This window comes from Colletotrichum gloeosporioides (genome assembly GCF_011800055.1).
Source record: "Colletotrichum gloeosporioides strain Lc1 chromosome Unknown consensus_7, whole genome shotgun sequence".
Taxonomy (NCBI): domain Eukaryota; kingdom Fungi; phylum Ascomycota; class Sordariomycetes; order Glomerellales; family Glomerellaceae; genus Colletotrichum; species Colletotrichum gloeosporioides.
Genome location: NW_025544652.1, coordinates 619,760 through 642,064, shown reverse-complemented (window position 1 = coordinate 642,064; position 22,305 = coordinate 619,760). Strand labels below are relative to the sequence as shown.

General features: G+C 54.3%; 7 protein-coding genes across 7 annotated transcripts; 4 read left to right on the top strand and 3 right to left on the bottom strand.

Moving 5' to 3' along the window:
- Positions 1–3,782: 3,782 nt before the first annotated feature.
- Positions 3,783–4,453, bottom strand: GCG54_00001604 (Glutathione peroxidase-like peroxiredoxin gpx1; the record flags this gene model as incomplete). The annotated part of the gene is made up of 2 exons (XM_045401718.1): positions 3,783–4,246; positions 4,351–4,453. Coding segments are annotated over 2 exons (567 nt in total), but the record flags the coding sequence as incomplete, so codon positions are not given.
- Positions 4,454–5,891: 1,438 nt separating this feature from the next.
- On the top strand, positions 5,892–7,440 carry GCG54_00001603 (putative oxidoreductase TDA3; the record flags this gene model as incomplete). Its single annotated transcript, XM_045401717.1, has 3 exons — positions 5,892–6,045; positions 6,116–7,039; positions 7,103–7,440. 3 exons carry the CDS (start codon positions 5,892–5,894, stop codon positions 7,438–7,440), a joined length of 1,416 nt encoding a protein of 471 aa, XP_045270446.1.
- Positions 7,441–8,066: 626 nt separating this feature from the next.
- On the bottom strand, positions 8,067–9,035 carry GCG54_00001602 (L-threo-3-deoxy-hexylosonate aldolase; the record flags this gene model as incomplete). Its single annotated transcript, XM_045401716.1, has 1 exon — positions 8,067–9,035. One exon carries the CDS (start codon positions 9,033–9,035, stop codon positions 8,067–8,069), a length of 969 nt encoding a protein of 322 aa, XP_045270445.1.
- Positions 9,036–12,900: 3,865 nt separating this feature from the next.
- On the top strand, positions 12,901–14,253 carry GCG54_00001601 (uncharacterized protein; the record flags this gene model as incomplete). The annotated part of the gene is made up of 3 exons (XM_045401715.1): positions 12,901–12,924; positions 12,977–13,139; positions 13,190–14,253. 3 exons carry the CDS (start codon positions 12,901–12,903, stop codon positions 14,251–14,253), a joined length of 1,251 nt encoding a protein of 416 aa, XP_045270444.1.
- A 2,084-nt stretch (positions 14,254–16,337) lies between these two features.
- On the top strand, positions 16,338–17,323 carry GCG54_00001600 (Glycogenin-1; the record flags this gene model as incomplete). Its single annotated transcript, XM_045401714.1, has 3 exons — positions 16,338–16,382; positions 16,434–16,461; positions 16,512–17,323. 3 exons carry the CDS (start codon positions 16,338–16,340, stop codon positions 17,321–17,323), a joined length of 885 nt encoding a protein of 294 aa, XP_045270443.1.
- A 560-nt stretch (positions 17,324–17,883) lies between these two features.
- GCG54_00001599 (Nucleolar protein 16) lies at positions 17,884–18,617 on the top strand (the record flags this gene model as incomplete). Its single annotated transcript, XM_045401713.1, has 2 exons — positions 17,884–17,996; positions 18,062–18,617. 2 exons carry the CDS (start codon positions 17,884–17,886, stop codon positions 18,615–18,617), a joined length of 669 nt encoding a protein of 222 aa, XP_045270442.1.
- Positions 18,618–18,881: 264 nt separating this feature from the next.
- GCG54_00001598 (uncharacterized protein) lies at positions 18,882–19,998 on the bottom strand (the record flags this gene model as incomplete). The annotated part of the gene is made up of 4 exons (XM_045401712.1): positions 18,882–18,930; positions 18,981–19,490; positions 19,543–19,763; positions 19,834–19,998. 4 exons carry the CDS (start codon positions 19,996–19,998, stop codon positions 18,882–18,884), a joined length of 945 nt encoding a protein of 314 aa, XP_045270441.1.
- Positions 19,999–22,305: the final 2,307 nt, after the last annotated feature.

The window sequence follows — 22,305 nt, the reverse complement described above, 5'->3', positions numbered from 1 at the left end:
GTTGACCTCGCAGGTTGTGTTTGTATAGCATCAAAATGGGTCCCACTCCAGGCGGCTCGCCCTGGGGCGTGGCTGGGATGGGAGCGGCAGCCGTGGGTGCCATTGTTCTTATGTCTACGAATATATTTTGAGACCTTTTGTTCAGGTTGTATTTACATACAAATGAACATGAGACAGTAGGAATGCCGAATGAGAAGTAGCGAAAAACCTCTGAACCAAGTCTTTCAGTTCGTGACTTGAGACTGACTAGAGCCAAAACCGAGAAACGGAATATGCTCAATCGAAGGAGAAAGTGAAGTGTGGTCCCGGTCGATTCTGGTTTGCTGCCGATGAAAGCAATTTGCTGGCCTTTTATCAAGGCTACAGCTTGCCATGGATGCTTACCACCATGTCTACATAAAGCACATCACTTTCTACAGAAGATCGAAAGAGGTTTACGCAAAGATCAACTCCTCGGGTGTTCCTGTAGGACAAGATCAATGGTAGGCAAAGTGTCTTAAGCTACACGTAGCCAGTTCACCACTTATCATACGATGATCAAACTGAGGATTTGGGCGGCATCGTTTCAACAAGGGCTGAATACCTAATAAGAGATACCAATGATGAGTAACAGACTAACATATTGAACGGGATCTACTCTCCTTTCAGATGACAGGAGCTTCTGTCGTAAACTCACAAGTCAGTAGGTATCTATGAACTACGCAAACTGCAAGTGAGGGAATGGTGTTCTCTCATTGTCTGCTGGACTTATGTTCTATCCCTCGTCTGTCTTTGAGTACCCTTTCTCAAAGGGACCTCCTCTATCACGAATCTCTTAATGATGCGTATGATCCAAGACGGAGCGTATCTCTTTGGTCGTACTAGATATCGCCCCCAAAGCCTGATACAAGTTCATTCGACCCCTGGTTCGTCGTCGGGTTTTCTTTTCTTTTTCTTTCCTTTTTGTTCTCCCCAGTATGTATTCTCAGTGGCAGATGGTGCGGCCTTCATCAGAAAGCAGGCTACATGATAGTGCCCCTGAAATTTTGTGGTAGACCATCGTGTGCTATAAGCTTCCACCGTTGATACTTCATCGTGGAATACGTGACGGACGACGAAGACCTAATTCTCAAGAGTATATCGGCAAATAAGAAGTCGTCAGTGACGCTTCACACATGAGTCGAGATCATGGTTTACTATAGTGCCCCCACTGCGATAGATTATAGTGAAGAAAACATTCCTCCGCGCCGACGTTGATTTTCGTGGAGCATGACGCTGATACAGGAGGTTCTTTACTAATTGTCGTACACAGGGTCTGGCCTGAAGTTTCGGGCAGTCGACATGCGTGGGTACTGAATCTCGCGAAGCCTTATTATTCAGAATCTAAACTGCGGATGAGTTTCTCGTGCTTTATATAAGACATCGTTCAAGACGACCGGGTCTCGAATCATTATATCATAGGTGAGTACCGCCTGAATCGTCTTCGACGAGAAGACATGTCGACCATACATTTCCCTTCTTGATAGCAAAGAAATCCGACCCCATCAGATGGATCTCGAGACAGCTTGTGTTCTCTAGCGTTTCTTTTGTCTTTGAGTCATTGCTGTAGTATACAGAAACGGTTCTGGCGGCGTGAAACCATATGTGCCTGCGATTGCTGTATACTACTGTGCCTTATGTTTGTTGCTCTCTTACTGAATGAATCGAGAATCGATTTGAGACAATTCCATTTGATCTACTTCACAGAATGCCATCTTTCTGTCTTCTTTATGATGAAAGTGCTGGTGAAGCGAGCACACAACTATGGTCTTTGTCGATCAATGAGCATTTCCCATAAGCGTAAATGGATTACTGGCTGAAATTTACAACCTGTTTGAGTACTCGTCTCTCTAGTAGATAAGGTCTAGTTTCGCACATCTAGGCTGAACGAAGTAACATGTGGGTGCAAAACCCAAAGCGCAGACAGAAGGGTAAGTCTCAAACGAGGAGAACATAGCTTGTTGTTCTGTTCAACATCTCCACTATAACAACAGTATTCCACAGATGAATATATCCACAGCGAACACGGAGTCACTTGAACGTCGTAAGGTGAATATCAAGTTGTAAAATAAAGCTCAATTCATGGACTTGATTCCTTGAATGAAACACTAATGGATGCAAAATATATGCTCAATTTGCTGTATTCTTCGTTCTGTTTAGAGCAGACGAGCTTGTTTTTATGAACGCCTTTGGGGAACCCTCAGTTGCATTAAGTGTCGGATTCAAAAGCCACAAAGCGTCACCGGATATAAGTCATATGAAGTATACGTTTTCAGTTCTTTCTCATCCAAGTCTCCGAGTCCTCTTGAATGATCTGCTCTCGAAAAACGAAATCGAACCTTGGCCATGAAGGGTGAAGGTCAGGGGTGTACATCTGAAGCCGCGGTCATGGCGGGGACCCTATCCAAGAATACAGTCGAATGAACGAAGAGAGAGTTTGAAAAACGGGCATGTCAGGCTAGGTACCGATGCTGTTAAGACGGGATGAGTGCTATTTTCGAGTGTGGATGATCTTGAGCGATACTTGCCGAACAGTCAGAAACAACCTCTCGATTCTCTAAGCTTTGAAGTGATTAGTGGAGAGCATGGCTAGATATGAATTGCCGTGTCAATGACGACGCAGGCCTCCTTTCAGAGCTGCGACTGATCTCAACGAGGATCATTAGACGCAGGCATCTTGACAGGAACGTCTTCCTATACGCTTTGCAGAAGAGTATAAAAGTCCATGCGGGAGAAGAAGTTGATGTCTGCAACAACCAAATGTTGTTGAACGCTGTTGCTGCAGCATGCACTACAACTTGGAAGATGGGGCTGAATGTGGTTGTGGCCTGACTCCACAGCTCTCAAAGTCCGCAAAACACCGTCTCATAATCAAGATGGCCTTTTCCGGTGTTGTCGAAAGAGTATTCGTCAACTTCGCTGCTGTGTATTTCATGATTCCCCATAAGTCAGAGTACGTCTGAGCAAACTCAACCCGCATACTAGAACCAGTGAACCGACTTCAGTTGCAACCAAGCTTCTATGCCCTGCAGCCCAACTTCTGCCCAAATTATGATTGGCGTTGTGGCATCATTTTGACCCTCCTTCTATGGGTTGTTTATCCCAACCTATTTTGTGGAGTTGCCGCAGATGTCTGCGGGCACCAGTACCATGATTCCACACACGTGAGCTAAGTGAGGAAATGGGAAACTTCATTTGTCTGTAGCCTCTGAAGCTATGTCTCCTCGGTCGTTATTTCCTTCAACTACATACTGGTAGTCTAGAGAGTTGGTCAGGTGAGAAAGGCAAGGAAAAGTCCCTAGAGGCATCCCGCGTGGCTTATTGAAAGCTTTCAAGACGTCGTTCGTGTGTGAAATTTCTTCAACCCAAGGTATCCCGGGGACCACACATAGCAGCATGTCAGCGGAAGTCTAAAGAGCATGCAGAGCACGTCCCCAGAGGACCCTGAAGAGTCAGTTCCAAGCACAACAGAAACAACAACGGGAACGAGTTTCATCAGCACGTGCCAGGCATGTCGTCAGCGTCACATGTTCGATTGAACGTGTCATCATTCGCGACTTCAGAAAGATGTCGTCGTGGGCAGCGCGTTGCATAGTAAACCGCAAGATGGAAGGGACTCGTCATCACATCGCCAGCGCAATTGAGCAATAATTCTATTGATTCATATCATCAAGGTCTCCCCAGAGCAAGCTATCACGCCGCATCATTACAGCTCGTCTTCTCTCACACAAGGTATCAATTTGGTCACTTCCTCACGCTCGCACTTATTTCTTCTCCAGCTCCTCGAGGATGGGCTTCTCGAGGCTCTCGGGCTTGGTGGTGCTCGCCCAGCGGCCCTTGACCTGGCCGTCACGGCCGATGAGGAACTTCTCAAAGTTCCACTTGATGCGCTTGAGGCCCATGATGCCGGGCTTCTCCTCCTTGAGCCACTGGAACAGAGGGTTCGCGTTGTCGCCGTTGACGTCGGTCTTCTGCATGATGGGGAAGGAGACGCCGTAGTTGACCTGGCAGAAGTTCTGGATGTCGTCGTCGGAGCCGGGCTCCTGGCCGCCGAACTGGTTGCAGGGGAAGCCGAGGATGACGAAGTCGTCGCCGTGCTTCTCCTTGATGTCCTTCCACAGCTTCTCGAGGCCGGCGTACTGCGGGGTGAAGCCGCACTTGGAGGCCGTGTTGACGACGAGGACGACCTTGCCCTTGTAGTCGGCGAGGGGGACCTCCTGGCCGCGCTCTGTTTGGGTGGGAGACGTGGTCAGCAATGCATGATTGGGGCGGGATGCAGGTACGCGGCACACTGGCAGAGGGAGCGCGCGTGGGAGAGGTTAGGTGACGTACTGTCAAGCGGCTTGAAGTCGTAGAACTTGGTCGCGGAGGCCATTGTCGCGAATGTTTTGATGCTGTGGTTGTGTTGTTTTTTCGCAAGAAAGAAATTACCCCGCTATCGGAATGTCGTCAGTATGCACACTACAGCGCAGCCGGTTCCGCAGTGGATTGCGGGAGGGTAGGAAAACACACATGTGGTACAGAGGTTGGGATTAGTTTGTTTGCGAGGATGGAAGAAGGCGGAAAGTTAGGCTGCGGAGGGAAGGCGTGTTTAAGGGAGGGAGAAGTCGGAAACGTGTGTGTAGTAATGCGACGAAACATGCCACGCGTGACGATGAAATGCATCGGTAGGTGAGCAACGGTAGTACTTGTATACATTTGTGTTGGATGTTCGTCCTGCCGGGACGAAGTTTCAATCCGGTTTCCAATGGGGCCCGGACGCACGGGGCGTGCACGCCTTGCACTGCCGCTGTCTCTGTGATGGAACCCTGGACTTCTATTTGCATTCCATTGCTTTCAGCGTTCGTTGGCCGCTAAACTATTTACACAGTTGGAGGGGCCCAACATGTACTCAGTCAGGATGCAACTGGCCAGGGCTGCTGTCGGCTGTGACGGGGTCTCGGTCAGGAGTGGGGCCCCGCCGTTGCGATTGAGGCGGGAGGGTCCTGTTGCTCTTCATCGACCTCGGTACGGGACCCCTGACCCGAGCTTTTTGTTCAAACTTCGCTCCAGCCTGCCCCAGACGTCGACAGTACGGATACGTCGCAGCTTTGGTTTCTGGCTGTTCCGGATTACTAATTGCAGCAAGTGATGGCTCAACGGTGCTATTCATTACTCACTCCTGCAATGTTGCGCCACATCCTCAATAGCCATGGTGCGATATGATAGAATCGACAAACTTCACTCCCAAAGACCTCACACGCCGGCGAAGCTGTCATGTGAGAGTGGACCCAATCGGCCCAATGCGTTGTCCCGGTCGCCGAGTCCGTTGCGTCCAGTCTGGATCTGGACCGGGTCCTCGATGCTCTTCAATTCCTCTCTTCGGCGTAGTCACGAACAGGACCTCTCAGCTCCGGGTCTTCCGTCCCGGCCGAAGACTCCAACTAGAGGCAACTAGACCGAAGGTGCACGGCATCCCGCTCCATTGGATCGCCGCCCACATCCCATTGGACTAAGCTCAATCCTCCCCGGCGCCGACCTTCTCATTGGATGTAGAGATGCGGATCAATGAAGCACCTGCCCCGATATGACTTGCGCCCAACAAACTCCCGCCGAGGTGATTTCCAGATCTGGACGGCTTGCTTCCCCCATCTTGCAGTCACCTCAGCCAATGGTCTCGGGCCAATTACTGACCCGAGGACGAGCATCGCTCTCAATCCCGCAGCTGGTTCCCGTCTCGAACCACTCAAGTCGACTGGTAATTGTTAATTCCGCCCTGGCCAACAGCTGCACCCCGCTGCTGCTTTATCGATAACGGAAATCTACCCCGCCTGAGTAATAGCACCACACCACCGAGCCTGCAGCTCACCCGGCCCCGCGGTGACGACACCGAAATGACATCCCCCGTCAAGAAGCCTCCGTCAACGGCCAGATCCAAATCAAAAAAGTCCGCCCTGCAGCAACGCGCCAAACTCCTGCAAGAGGCATTGAACCTCCCTCAACCTCCAACAATGGACCCCCAAGCAAAGCGCAACATCGTCATCGTCGGTACGTCTCCCACCAACCCTGACTTCCCTCCCTTCCCTCATGCGCCCCTGAAGCTAAGCACCGTCCACAGGTGGCGGCATCATCGGTTCCACAACAGCCTACTTCCTCACCCGCCACCCGAAATACAACCCCGCCCTCCACCGCATCACCATCCTCGAGGCGTCCTCCGTCGCCGCCGGCGCCTCGGGCAAGGCAGGCGGCCTGCTCGCCCTCTGGGCCTACCCCTCCTGCCTCGTGCCGCTGTCCTACCGCCTCCACCGGGAGCTCGCCGAAGAGCACGGCGGCGAGAAGCGATGGGGCTACCGGCGCGTGCAGTGCGGCAGCTTCGAGGCGCGCATATCCAAGACGAAGCTCGAGAAGATCAGACAGGCGACCGCCGCCGTCAAGCCAGGGATTCTCGCGCCCGGCGCAAATGACGAGGCGCAGGAGAAGGACTGGGAGAAGCTGCCCAAGCAGGACGAGAAGGCCGAGGCGTTGCTCGAGGAGTCGGTGCTCCCTCGCGATCTGGACTGGATCGATCGCGGGGCCGTAACGTCATACGCGGAGATGGGCTCCCCCGGCGCCACGGAGACGGCGCAGGTGCACCCCTTCCACTTCACGACCTCCATTGCGGCGCTGGCCCAGGAAAAGGGCGTCGATGTGCGGACCATGGCGCAGATGAAGAAGATTCACTCCCCGAGCGGCGGGTTGCACAGCGTGGAGTATCTCGACCGCGAGTCCGGCGAGACGAGGACGATCGAGGATGTCACGGACGTGGTCGTCTCCGCGGGCCCGTGGACCGGGCGGCTGGTCCCCGGGTGCAAGGTCACGGGGCTGCGAGCGCACAGCGTAGTCTACAACGCCGATGTCAGCCCGTACGCCGTTTTCACGAGCATAGAGCTGCCCGCGGATTTCGTGCCGGAGCACCGGGCGAGCAAGGGCCAGAAGAGGAGGCACAAGAGGGTTGTTGACCCGGAGATCTACGCGCGACCCTTTGGTGAGGTTTACGCCTGTGGTATGTTCCTTCTCCTCTCCCCCTTATGCGTCTGAACGAGTGGCTGACGAAGGAGTGAAACAGGCGAACCGGATAAGAACGTCCCGCTCCCAGACACCGCGGACAAGGTCCAGGTCGACGAGGCCAACTGCGACGACATCATATCCTACATCGCCACCTTCAGCCCCGCTCTGGGCGCCGCCCCGATCAAGGCCAAGCAGGCATGCTACCTGCCTCAAGTCGATTATGGACCGCTTGTAGGCCCGACGTCGGTCCCCGGAATATGGGTCGCGTCTGGACACACCTGCTGGGGAATACAAAACGGGCCTGCGACGGGCAAGCTGATGTCGGAATATATACTGGACGGCAAGGCGACCAGCTCTGACATTTCCACGCTGGACCCCAGGAAATACAAATGTTAGACGGGCAACATCACGAGGCCTTGAGTGGCGTCCGTGATCGGAAAAGAATACGACGGGGCGAGGTTATAGACACTAGACAGCATGCGATGAATGAATGATTGATGACGTTGAAATTTCCCATAGATGTTCGGACTCCAGACCAGCTTCCTTATACAAAGCTTCCTCCTTGAATTGTCACTTTACCCTCACCGAATTTCAACAATGAGCACAACCGATACAACAAGAGTTCGGACACCCCTATGCAACAGAGAAGTAACAATCATGATTTCATAAATCTATTAACGAGTCCTTTGGATGCTAGTCATCAGGTGCACCGCTAGCCTGACCTGCACAGGCCCGGTGAATGCAAAACCCATCATCCCAATCGTAATATCCCAGCAACTCCCTGTTCGAACTATCGACAAAATGCCAACCCGAATGGTTTATTTTTTGAGCGAACTCTGGTACGGGGCTACCACGACCTCGGGGTATCATCGTCCCGGGTATTGACCCGAGATCGCAGCCCGGACCCCCACGGCCGTGATCGGTGGTTACCATGCCCCACCAATCTGCTATGCCGGAACTGGTCACCCGCACATGGGTTTTTTTGTTTGTGAATTATCCTGAGAATATTGAGAGTTCATCGTCTAAAGGGACTTCTCAATCTCCATGACCTCACGGATGCCCTCCTCGATTGAGGTAGTCCTGGCCTGCTCAAGGCGTCTGAGAGGACGTCTGGGGTATCCACCGTAGCCAAAGTAGCTCTGGATGGCGCCCTTGGTACCGGCAATGGCAGCCTTGGTCAGGAACCAATCGCCGCGGGAGAGCTTCTTCTGGAGCTCAATGGCCTCGTCACGCTTGCCCTCGGCGTACAGGTTCCACACCTTGACACAGACCTTGGGCATGACGTTGGCACCGCCGGCAATGATGCCGCTGCCGCCGCTGGCAAGGGTCTGGGCAGTGAAGTCGCACATGCCACCAAAGGCCATGTAGCCAGAGCCCTCAGACCAGGGAGTCTTGGCGTCGGTAGCCAGTGCAACACGGGTGAGCTTGCCAGTGTTACCGCAGGTGAACTTGGTGCCGATGATGTTGGGGTGCTGAGCGAGCTTGATGAGGAGGTCGCTGTCCATGTCGATGCCGGAGACGGCGCCGGGGTAGTTGTAGAGGACGAGGGGAATAGGACTCTGGTCGGCGACGGCGACGAAGTAGTCGTAGATGGTGGTCTCGTCTACCTGGGCGCGATAGTATGAAGGGGGGAGGATGAGGGAGGCCTCAGCACCAGCCTCGGCACAGGCCTTGGAGAGCTCAATAGTGCCGCGAACACTGCTCTCGGTGGCGCCGATCAGAACGGGGACGTTCTGGAAGCCGGCGGCGTCGAGCGCCTCACGGGTGGCCTTTGTGACGGCAACCTTCTCCTCTCGTGTGCAGTGGACAGCCTCGCCGTTGGAGCCCATAACAACCAGACCGGCGAGACCGGCCTTGGCCAGACGCTCAGCGTGTTTCTTGATGGTAGGGATATCGATATCTTCCGTCTCGGGGTTGAAGAAGGTCATGGTGGGGGCGTAGATGCCGACGGGGAGGCCGCGGCGGGCGGCGTTTCCATTGGAAGCAGTCATGATGGACTGAGAATGTGTGTGAAGATAGGAGAGTTGGTGAGAGACTGGCCGGGACTGGAGGGCAGGCAGGACAAGCTTGGAGGGGTAATGAGGGGTGGATGAACGTGAGCAGTAGTGGGAGGAGGCGGAAGGTATATTTATACGAGAGGAGAAAAAGAGGCGGCGAGGAAGGTTTGTCATGAGCTAATAGGCTTGCAGGCGTCTGCCTGCATGGGGTGGGATAAGTCTGGAAATAAATATTTGACGTGTCGCGAGGGACTGCTCGTGTGGACATTGGCCCGAACTATCGAACATCGTGTTGAGTCGAGGCCAAGACCGGAGGAGCTAACAGCATGTACTACGGGGCCGGCCATCCTGGGATGGGTGCTCCCTTGCACCCCGGTTGGGGGAGGGGGGACGTGGATCGGAAACTTGAGGAGCAGGACGCTAAGAAAGATGGAGATTGAGGGTGGAGGGGCAGTCTGGAAATCCATCGCCGAAGCGTTGATGTTCCCCGAATTGTGATGTTGAACATCGGGATTGTGGTCAGCCTCTAAGCGACCCAAAGGGCTTCGGACAACGCAGATGAACCCCGGCCTTGGGTGTAACATGGCAGATTGTCGAGACGGAAACCGGCAGACTCGATGCTAGCTTTCAATGTGCCTTCTCCCTCCCGACTGCACAAAGCCAATGGCACTGGCCAACACTTGACGCTGTGACATCCGGGGAATTCCCTAGGGATGTTGCAAATCGCGGGGGCTTCTTGGTCTTGGAGGAAAGCCGTCACAAGACGAGCAGCATCCGAGACAACAAGGGACTTCCCTCGATCCCCTCAAATGCCCCGGGTTGGCCCAAGCTAAGGCCAGATACCCACGTCCATGGTCCGTGGGCCCCGGTAATAGACGGTAGCGACGATGCATCTGGCTATATCTGTGGCCCTGTGTTGGCCGTGGGATCTGCTGAGAAAGAGAGATTCAGATTCTGCACAGCACATCGATGTGGTTTGCGCCAATAGAGGCAGATGTTTCCCGGCCGGTGCGGCGAGATCTGTGCTGAGGCAGCCCGTCGCAAGTCCGGGCTGACGGTCCATTCAGAATTGCTGCGTTGGAAGCGGAGAGAAACGGTAAATGAAGACGAGGATGCCATTGGAAGAGAAGCCGTATTGCCACGCATCGCAAGGCTTGTCGGGCCCGGCCTGGACATTAGCGTGGAGTGGGACATGCAAGCTGCAAGACGGAGGTGCCTGGCCATTTCCCGGCCATTGGCTGCCGCGTCTCGGTGTTGCTCGCCTGAGGTGCATGACTGGAAATTTTGTTCGTCACAGGTCTTGATCTGTTAATGAGAAACCACCCACTAGTTGGTTGACGCGAAACCCGACTTCGCTGCGGTGAGTTGCATGGCTGCCGAGCCACCAAAGCAATAAGGAATACAGTTGATCAAGACACTTCTGCGGTCAGCAGCACATATGTTAAGCTAACAATGGACAGACAAGTAAGCCGAGCGAGTCCCTTTTGTCCATGTTTCTGTGCCGCAACAATTGTTGAGCAAGTAGAAAGCACTGCGGCGCATGGTCAGAGGACTGCTTGAGATTTTGGACAAGTGCAGCTCCACTGGAAAGGTGTCGAAGTCGGACAGAATCGCGGTGGTGAATGGTCTGCTGTTGGAAGAGGTCGGACGTGATGGAAAATGGAGATGCTGCTATTGGACGGAGAAACTATGAGTAGGATATTCCGCCAATGAGAGCAACCCTTGATTTTCTGGCAAGGCAAGTGGGGTCTGGCGCATTAGTCCGGGGGTTGGAGAGCAGGAATGGAGGGGCATCAAGCTACCTTAGTTATGACAAAGCCTGGACCTGTTCTGGCGGGAAGATATCCGCAGACGACATTTGCACCGAGTATTCTCTTAACGACTCGAAGGAACTGTCCTCTCATAGCTTCCCGGAACACCAAGATTATTGGTACTTTGACCTTCTGTACCGGTTCTTGACGTTCATGGCACCTAAGGTACAATGTATGTAAGGCTCCGAGGGTTCTCTGGGTGAAGCCTCCAGGTACTGAAACACAACCTCACGCACGGAAACCTGCGGGTGATCGCTTTTAGCCAAAAAGGCGTTATTGGATGCGACGAAAAAGTATGAGATATTTCTTTTACTGAATGATAAATATAGAAGACCTGGAAGTAACATTGGCTCGCAAACGCTCGAGACAGTTGATGCGACAACTTTGCAGCGGTCAATGGCACAAAGGCGGCTTCAACTGACTCTGCCGTCTTCAACCGCCCTGAGCCCGATGCCCTGTTTACTAAGTGCCTGGCCTACACATATTTCACATTGGAAGACACATATCCTTGGCCAACTTCGCGTTTTAGCGCACTCCGCAAGACGTTCGAGGGACACACCGTTCCACGACAGCGGGCATCCATGTCACGAGGCATTGCGGGGCAAATGGGGTGGAGGCTGTACGTGGGGGCGGGGAATTGGCCGTAGCAACCGTGACCGCTGCAACATTTGGGCTCCGAATGAGCTACCGTTTTCTCTGGATACGGGCTTCACTTTTCCAATCTGCTGACTTGTATCGATTGCCAACTGGTGTAACTTCAAACGAGGGCTCGCTTCTGAATTATTTCAAAAAACTGCTTGTTACTGCTAATACCGCGAGTGTTCCTCTTCGGCCGCGGAGGATCTCTGCGTCGATGTTCTGAAGGCTTTGGCTGAAAGCAAACATCGCCGAGGGCATTACCGGCGTGAATTGCTCCAACAGGACACTGTTTTTTTTCTCACTCGCCTCAACGAGTAAAACCGGCATAATTCTCCATAGGTTCCAGCCACTGCGTAGCTTGACAGCAGGGAACCCGAGCCCCAGTTCAGCCCCACTGCAGAGTTGGAGAAGCCCCTCCCCCTCCTCCTTCCCCTCACCCCTCCTTTTCTTCTGCCCCTCCAAGTCTCATCATCTTCAGCGCCTCGCCTCAAAGAAGCGCGCTGCAGACCTTTGTGGGATGCCTTTTCCACACACAAGAAAAAGACTTCGCAGATACAGGTTCAAAATATTCCGAGCCATGCCACAAGTTGGCGAACTGGGCGTGGGCTTGGCGTTAACCTCCATGCGCCAGCCATTGGGGGCTCCGTGAACCGGCGCCTGGGTGCGATGCGACGACTTCGGGCGTGCTCGGTATTGACCATTCGGAAGCGGCACCAAGTCCCCAGTTATTAGCTACAATGTGTTTCCCAGCTACAAGCGAATACATCCACTGGTCCAGCGTTGCGCCTGGTCGTATCCCTGACTTTTTCGTCACTGTTGATGAAGATTGAGTGCAACGCCCTGGCATCCTTCAGGGCTTTGCATACCACTATGTGTCTTCCAGGCCACATCTGCACAACTGCGCAGCGCCGAGACAAACACCAATTAGGCAAAACCGTCTAACGATACGCACCTACGGATACTCTACGGAAATCTCACGGAAAGGTATCAGAGCAGTCGGGGACTGGGAAGCTGGCGCACGGCGGCGTGCGGGGCAGATAAATCCCTCCAATTGTCTTTTCCCCTCCTGCCCCTCAATTTTTCCGGGTCCTTGATGTGGAGGAGCTACCTCGTCCTTACCAGACGGGAGCTACCCTTGAAGACGGCTGGAGACTGGAGCCTTTGGGGCGAGCTTCATCCCAAACATCCCTGGCCGGCCTGCCGCTGCCCATTGTCACGTCTGTCGCGTACTTTTTCCTTCGTGGATCGCCCGAGCTCACGCTGTGCTTGGCCTAGGAAATAGTTCCCTTAAATAGACCGTAGCCCACGCGCTTGCTCTCCAGCTTTAGGATCTCGTCTTCCCCATCCCCAAACTTTCTTCCCCTCCTCACACAAAGCTTCTAGCCATTGAACCCTCAGAATCGATCATAATGGAGCCGCTCAACGTCTTGATGGTACGTTCTATGCTTCTGACTGTCCAGATCACCTAAAGCTGACATTCCCCAGGTTGGAACCGGCGAGTACACCACCGGCTTTGTCGGCGGTGGTGCCTCTGGCTCCGACAAGAAAGTTGGCGTTGTCGGTCTCACTCTCTTCGACCTGAGGAGGCGAGGGAAGGTCAACCAGCTGGGCATGGTCGGCGTCAACGGAACCAAGTTCCCTGCCATCAGTACGTCAAATCCACAGAGACCACGGCCGCCAGTCATTAACCAGACACAGGGGAGCATCTCAACAAGAACATCACCCAGGTCTACAACGGCCTCGATACCTCCTTCGACTCATTCCCTGCCAACGACAAGAAGGACCCCGACTCCTACAAGACCGCCATTGACGCCCTGAAGCCCGGTGACGCCATCACTATCTTCACACCCGATACCACTCACTACCCCATCGCCCTCTACGCCATTGAGCGCGGCATCCACGTCCTGCTCACCAAGCCCGCTGTCAAGGAGCTCGAGCACCACCAGGCTCTCATTGAGGCCGCCGAGAAGAAGGGCGTCTACGTCTTTATCGAGCACCACAAGCGTTTCGACCCCGCTTACTCTGACGCCCGCTTCAAGGCCCAGAAGCTCGGCGACTTCAACTACTTCTACTCTTACATGTCTCAGCCCAAGTCTCAGCTCGAGACTTTCAAGGCCTGGGCCGGAGTTGACTCCGACATCTCCTACTACCTCAACAGCCACCACGTCGACATTTGCGAGTCTATGGTCACCCAGCAAGGCTTCATTCCCGTCAAGGTCTCTGCCTCTGGCTCTAAGGGCATTGCCACCGATCTCGGCTGCGACCCTGCCACTGAGGACACCATCTCCGTTCTCGTTCACTGGGAAAAGAAGGGCGACCCCAGCAAGAAGGCTACTGGTGTCTACACCGCCAGCTGGACCGCACCGCAGCGCGCCGGTGTTCACTCGAACCAGTACTTCCACTACCTCGCCGCAAACGGCGAGATCCGTGTTGACCAGGCCAAGAGAGGTTACGATGTCGCTGAGGATTCCGCTGGCCAACTGATGTGGTACAACCCCTTCTACATGCGCTATGCTCCCGACGAGGACGGCAACTTCAACGGCCAGACCGGCTACGGATACATCTCCCTCGAGAAGTTCGTCGACGGCTGCAGGCAAGTTAACTCTGGCCAGCTGAAGCCCAAGGACCTGGACGCCAAGGGCCTGCCCACTCTCAAGAACACCATTGCTACCACTGCCATTCTGCACGCCGGCAGGAAGAGCATAGACGAGAACCGTGATATCAAGATTGAGATCAACGACGGTGTGTGGAAGCTGGTGTAAGTGGCTTTTATGACGAGTGATGATTTGTGCATTTGTGCATAGGGATTTATATACCATCTGCTTTGCGGTTCAATAAAAATTTAAATGATGATCACGAGGACTTCTACATAACTGGGACTATGATGTTTCTCCCAACTATGACTTGGCTGTCCGAAGCTGACTGCAATATTGGAAGACAGTTAGGGTGCGTCCACAGGGCCTACTTATCCAAAAATAAAAGGACTAACACTTGTTTCGAAGGCCAACAATGCTATCTAGTATCTTAATGGTATTCTCGGTGAAGAACCAATACAACCCTGGCACTCGGAGCATGTAAGTGCCCTCACGTGATCGTCAACGGCCGCCAGTCTCACACATAATCTCGGCATAGACACCCGCGGAGCAAGCTGCATGCCAACCTAAAGTCTACCTCGCAAACAGTCTCGGGGAGGTCTGCCGCCCGAGGTACCTCGGGTCCTTGATAGCACACCCTAAAACCCATTTCCAACATCCGGTGCTTAGATATGGCGGTTAGATAACAGCATCCCCATACAAACCGGCTAGCTTAACCAAGACACGATAGCTAACATGGATCCAGACCAAGATATTAACGACCACTAAAATGGAAGCCGAATAACCCAGAAACCGGACAGGTGGTTTTCCTGCTCGCGCCCTACCGAGCTCTTCCCGTCAACAACCCGTCTCCCTGATTGAGGGGTTACATTACCCCAAAATCCGCCCGTCTTAACGTTCAATTGACTTCCTATCTCCTCATTGAGCCTAGCGGACCAGCAGATACGAAATAAAGTTGCCCAGCCTGCGAGCAAATCTCACTCGTGTGGCTTGGCCCCTGGACTCTCCCCCATCGACGACCAAGCCTGTGATCAGGGCGACTTGCAACAGGTACCGTTCACAGCTCGTGGAAGGATTCTTGCCAGTGACGACGGTGGCTTGCCCATCGTATTGTACCTGTCAACCTCACATACAGAGAAGCAGTCATCCGCTATGCACTTGGTCCATCGACAAGCGCCGTAAGGCTGCCTGACACCATGCCCTATCCAACAAGAAGCTTAGACATCAGACACCCAAAGTATGGGTCCCGATTTACTGTTCCCTCGAGGTGGAGGCTGCGCAATCATCCCATCTCTACACGCTGAAGATTTGACCGTGACCCCCGCCAGCATCGTTTCGACACCGAACCATCCGTGCCGAACCCCAAAGTTTCGACGGCCGGCCCAAGCAAAGTAAAGCTTCATCTGCAGTCTGTTTTTTTACATTCGACCCCGCGCGTCTACATCCAAAAGAAGACAGGGAGGGCCCTTCCAAGGAACAGTCCGGACGGGGCGACGACGTTTCCCGATGGGCATCGTTTATTGTTTGATTTTATGATTCGGAGCCCTGGTCCAATCACGACGCCGACAAATGTCAATGTCCAACCCCGGGGTCCTTTTGACAACCCCCCCCCTATCTGAAAACTAGCATCGTGCCTCCTGGGCAGCAAGGCGCGCATAGATCTCTGAAGACGACCGAAGCAAGGTTTCAAACTTATCTCCTCACGCTTGGGCGAGAGCTACGGCGCAGAGAACCCTGGTTGGTTTCTTGCTGGCGGCCGACGTGCGGCATGGGCGAGTATTTGACATCCCGTGCTGAGTGGCGTACGGCAGAGACATGGAATGCCTCGTTTGCAATCATGTCTTCCAACCCCAGGGACATAGCTCGAAGTACACCATATACATGTGGTAGATGGTCTGGAGGCTGCATAAGTTGTGTTGCTGGCAGGCCTGCAGAGGAGCTAGCGAGCACACATGGCTTACACCCCACCGTTCCAAACATCTGACGGGGTTGATGCAGCATCATACCTAGATTGATGATCCTGAACTGGGCTTAGAGCCGGGAGGGTATTCGAGGTACCCCTGATGTCGAGTGGTGAGATAGAGAGACATGCTTTGAGCTTGTTTGTGTCTAGAAGCTATCTATATAGCTTGCCCCCAGCTGCTTCCTTCCTAATGCCTAGCCCTAAGTTGTTAGAGAACAGCATCTTTAGACCACTGTTTTAGTCTTAGTGTTATCAGAGCGTAGATAATACCAACACTCAGTCCAGCATAATGGGAAGCCTTCAGATCCCCTCATACGACACCGCGTACTGCACGGTAAGCATCATAACCCTCTCTTACAGACATCCAGTAACTAACGCACCGTAGCTGGTAACAAACGATGGCTACGTCGTCGGTACGCTCATCCCAACTCTCTCCCATCGTTCCTACACTAACTACCGCAAGCCGCCGCCGTCCTCGCCCAGTCCCTCCGGAAAACATCAACCCCCCTCCCCCTCTGCGTCCTCGTAACCCCCTCCACAATGTCCACCAAAGCAATCTCCCAGCTCCAGTCCGTCTTCGACCTCGTCATCCCCGTCACCACCGTCACGGCCCTCACAAAGGACAACCTCTCCCTCATCGGCCGGCCCGACCTGCACGCCACCATGACCAAGGTCCAGCTCTGGTCCCTGACGCAGTTCACCCGCGTCCTCTACCTCGACGCCGACACCCTCGTCATGTCCAACCTCGACCACCTCTTCTCCCTGCCGCTCGACATCCCCTTTGCTGCCGCCCCGGAAATCGGGTTCCCCGACTGCTTCAACAGCGGCGTCATGCTCCTCCGCCCGGACATGGCCACCTTCGCTGAGCTCACGGCCTTCGCGACGCACGTCGACTCCTTCGACGGCGGCGACCAGGGCCTGCTCAACGTCTTTTTTGGTGATGGCACGCGGAACCACCCGTCGACGCTGCTGCTGAAGAAGTCCAAGGGTGGGGCGGGGAAGGAAACTAAAGAGAGCAGCGCGGAGAGGAACTGGTACCGCCTGAGCTTCACTTATAACATGGAGATGCACAAGGTGTACCGCTTCTACATCCCCGCGGCGCTGCGGTACCGCGACGAGCACAAGATCCTGCACTTCATCGGCAAGGACAAGCCGTGGCACTATGACGAGGGGAGGGTCGAGATGGAGGAGGACGCGGGGCCGTACCAGCACTTTTACGCGGACATGGTCGGTAAGTGGTGGGACACCAGGAGATCCATCCAAGCTGCCATTTGAAGCTGTTCATAGACTGTCGATATTTCAAACACTTTTATTACACCCCCCTCTGGAATTACGTATTTGACGTAAAAGCGCAACCTATATGCACTCAACACATAGGCTTCTATATCAGAAACGTAACTCCAGAGAGGGTAAAATCTAAGTTAAAGCCTTGGGGATAGTAATGGAGTGGTGTAAGCTGTGCGACGACGGGTTGCGGTTCTGAAATCGGCACCGTAGAAGAGTAGCTGTGTATAGAAAGTGACGTAAGATAAAAAAAAAAGAGTTCTGCTGTGCCTCAAAATTCATACAATTCTCTTCACATCGTTATTCCTTGTGGTTTAGCCATGCCTTTTTTGTAAGATGATGGAGCTGTAAGCTGCTCACCGAGCGTGGCTCGGTCAGCCTCGGTGTGCCGCAGCAGGCTAGTCCGCAACAGGACTAGTGCGCACCCGATAAGATAAGAACCTCAAAAAATTCAAGGTCAACTCCCAAGCCAAAACCTCAATGCCAATCGCCATCGCCTCCAACCCATAAACCCATCACCACACCGCCCCCGTCGCACAACCTCCAGCAAAATGGGCCGAGACCTCCAAAAGAAGAAGCGCCGCGCCGGCCAAAAGACTAGGCAGCCCAACAGGCCCAAGAAACTCCTCAACCCCCTCGGCAACGACATCATCGCAAAGAACTGGTTCGTTCCCCCCAATTCTTCTCCTAGCCCGCGCATGCACAGCTAACGAAACATGCTTCATCCAGGAACAAGAAGGAGACCCTCACGCAAAACTACCGCCGCCTAGGCCTCACAGCCCGCCTGCGCAACCCGACAGGCGGCGTCGAGAAGACGCTCTCCGAGGTCGAGCGCATCAAGTCCGCCAAGCCCGCGCCGAGCCCCTTCGACATCGCCCCGATGGAGCAGGCCGTCGTCGACGAGGCGCGCGTCGAGCGTGACGAGAACGGCAAGATCATCAGGATACACTACTCCAAGTCCAGCCGCGCGAACCCGCTCAACGACCCGCTGAACGACATCGAGGCGGACTCTGACGACGAGGAGGAGGAGGAAACTGAAGAGTGGGGCGGCATTGACGACGAGAGCCGCCCTGAGGTCATCCGTCTGCTGGAGAAGGAGGCGTCGAGGGGAGAGCTGAAGAAGCCGAGGCACATGAGCCAGCAGGAGAAGGAGTGGCTGGAGAGGTTGATTGCGAAGCACGGCGACAATGCGGAGGCCATGGCGAGGGACCGGAAGTTGAACCCGATGCAGCAGACGTCGGCGGATATCGCTCGCAGGCTGAGGAGATTTCACGGAAAGGCTTAATCGAAAAAAAATGCGTCTCAAGGGGTTGTAGCATGGCGGGGAAGCCTGGAAGATATTCCCTGGAGTTACGGCGTTTTCACCAAAACAAAAACCTGCAAATATCACTTTCACTCGGTACACGAAAAGGACCATTTCTAAATATATCGTCATGCCATCAAATTGATGTCTACCTAGTTCATGCCTGGTATCTTCTGTGTGAATACCGTTACAATGGGACGCCAACAACACCCCCTAAGCCGAAGCCAAAACAAAAACCCAAGCTGTCTATGTGAACACGGGACTCGGTCCCCGAACAATTTGGCAGGCCGTGGCCCTGCCGCTGTGTCTCAACTCAGCTCGTCCCCCCACTGGGAAGACGTTTACCTCAAGGTGCGGTCATAGTTAGCAGCAGGGAACTGAGCGGGCCTGTCGTCATCGTAGGCAGGCGCGGCAGTGTAGGGCTGGATAGTAGACGACGAGTAGGGGTCATTCGCGGGCGAGGCGGTAGGGTGCGGGTGCGGGTGCTGGGAGTGGTACTCGGTCTCGCTGTCAAACATGGCGGCGTTCTGGCGCGAGGGGAGAGAGCCGTAGCGGTTCGGGTCGTCGTCCTCGGGGCCGTAGTTGACACCTCCGTAGGCGGAGTTGCTTCCGTAGCGGTCACCGTAGCTGCCAAAGTTGCTACCGGCGCCGGTGGTGGGATGGTCGTCGGCGTGGTCGTCCATGTTGACAGGGGCGTAAGCCTCCTCGTCGTGAGGGGCCATAGAGAAAGCAGCCTTATCGGGGTCGATGTTGTCGCCGGCGATCTTCTGCTTGTCATAGCCCGGAAGACTACCGTGGAACTGGTAGTGCTTGAGGGTGTAGAGACTGACGAAGGTGCTGACGCCGAACAAAAGGCTGGAATTGCTGTTAGCAACAAGACTGGAAAGCATTCGTCGCAGAAACTTACGTCACGAAAACGCCAAGACCGACAATGGCCTTGCTGAGGTTGCAAGCATCACCGCACTGGTTGGCGGTGTTGTAGGCAGCCTGACTGGCGAAAGCGGATAGCCAGATGACGGTGAAGACGGCATCAACGATGACCATGGCGTAGGGGTTCGCAAGCTTTCGGGTTCTCGGCCAACGGGGCGCCATAATTAGGTATATCCACGCAGGAATAGAGAGGAAGCACTGTGTCGCAAAACTGTCAGCATGCACGCTTCGAGATGTAGCCCGTCGCATCATCAAGGTGATTACTGACCACTCCAAAAGTCCAGCCATTGTTGCCCACGATCTTTGCATTGTCGGCTCTGAAAACAGCAATTTCCAAGCCCCAGATAACGAAGGACAGGATGAACTGGAAGATGTGCAGGCCCAGCTTGACGCCGGGGACGTACTCGGGGTCGAAGTCGAGGTTTCCGAACATTATCGTCGTTCGGTCGGTCGGTTCGGCAAAGGTGTTCGGTTGATCTCGCAGTGTTGAACAACCTGCGTTTGGTGATCGATTCGTTCGAAAGGGGAAGCCTGGAGGTGGTGGGTTGGGGGAGGTTGTGAGCAGCTATCGGGCTTCAGCTCCCCTGCTGTTTTTTTAATACTAAATAAAGATCAAACTCAATCCGGCTCGGCAACGGGTTTGGCGAGACGACCCAAGTTTGCAGGACCAGGTGGGGTGGCCAATCAGGTGAGAGATTAGGACCGTTTTAATGATGCAGTGGCCGCTCTCAAATGAGTGAATCTGGGACCAAAGAGGGTGACGATGCTGTCGGCGACGATGGTGATGTTGAACGGGAGAGAAATTTCAGAAGGAGGGGGACACGGTGGAAGAGAGAAAAGTCAATCAGGCGCAGCAGCAACTTCTGGGACTGTGGCCGTCGGGGACGCGTCTGCCTTTTTCTCTTGTTTAAAACGAAACAGCCCCGGCTGGGCTGGGCGTTGAACTGCGGCAGTGACGAGACGTGGACTCAGTGGGCAACGACTCGTTACCTCTCGCAGTGTTAGTGGAGTGCACTGGGTGCAGTGTGGCCGCCGGCAGTGGGGTGGGCCCATGGAGCTCCTCCCGCCCAGTGAGAGTCCAGCGTGCTTTACGTTGCAGCGTCCCGTCATCATGAGTTGAGTCTTTCTTGTTGATTCCAGGGAGGCTCTCTTTCGCTAGATGCAGCCCAGCACGCGGAATTATGGGACGGCTGCCACGGGATCGGGGCGCTGTCCACGCAGCAGAGCGCAGCGCAGCGCAGACGGCAACGCGGGCAGGCTGCGACTTCGGTTGAACCAAGCCACTGAAGCGCTGGGTTTCACTGCGCCACTGCTGCATAGGCAGCGAATCCCAACCCTCGAGCCGCGAGCAGCTGAGCACCAGACCCCTGCAAGCCACGCCTCCCGAGCAGATAGTTCAGTCAAGGGACGGGGCAGTTCAACCTCTCTTTCGTCCTATTTTTTGCCTTTGGCCCTACGGCGGCGGGAACAGGTACCGTCGGTAAGACGCTCTAGGTTGAAAGGATTGAACGAAAAAGAAGAGAGAAGGTACTTTGGTACAAGCCAACCACTATTGCGGCCGCCGTTTCTCGCCCGTAGCAACCGTCGCCGCCGTTTCCAAGCCTTGATTACCTGATTTTCTTGCTGTGCCTTGCCGCACTGTCGAGGCTTTCCTTTCTGGTTTCTGGGGTGATGCGCGGAGGCGAGGCAAGGGGGAAGATCGTCAATGATGACAACCTGCAGCGGCGGGGCTACAATGGAACCTCCGTTTTTTCTTGGACGGCCGCGGCAGAGCCAGTCACTCACCTCACCTCAACCAGTCGTCGGTCGACCAACAGCGACAGCGTCAGCAAATGGACCGGGCGTCGTCCGCTGGCGCCCGGCTGGCAGATACGACCTCGACCTCACTCCCCCGCAAACTGGAAACACCCAGTCTCGCGTTGCCTGGACACAAACGCTGTTGTCTCGTACGAGGGACCTGAGGGAGAAGAGACGGCCAGAAGAAAGAAAGACAGCCCCCGAAACGGATGGGTGCGAGATGCGATCTCACTTCAATTCTTCTCCATCAGCTTATCCGTACCTAGGCTTACAAACTCACGGACCCCAGGGTGCATCCATCGCGGCAAGCCTTTTGCACATTGACACTCGGTTGACACCAACGACAGCAGTCATTGGGTGCGCACTGAGTTCCCTGCGCAGAAATAGAGTCGTGGTGGATACAATGGCGTAAGTCTTGCCGCCCAACGTCCCTCCCGCTGCTGCGATAAAATACATCTCCATACAATCCGGCTGCCTGCGAACGTCGTCCCGCTGCTTGGCTTCCGCGACATAGCCACCGTGATTGCGCGTTGTCAATATGTGCTGCCGGGTTGAGCCTTATGATATGCTTTTCGACTGCCCGGCATTCCCGATTATGTCCGTCTACGGGCCGTCTACGATGACTGTCAGCTCCGGCGCAATCGTTCGGAATCTTCTTGAACGACAGACATCTGATGCATGCCAGTAATATGCCCTAGCTTGCGGCTGAATACGCCGCAATTTTTGCACAGACCAGGAGGCTTCTTGGATGTCTAAGGCGACGTCGCACATGTTTCTCACCCCTGATCATCAGGCCTCATCAGTCAATTGATTGAATTGACGAGATTCCATGTCCAGTCTTTTTCCAATTCACTATGGACTTGCGTTGGAAATCACTGGAAACTTTTGGTCGACAGTGCTGAGAGCACTGTATTTATCATAGAGCCCCCGCATTAACACAGTG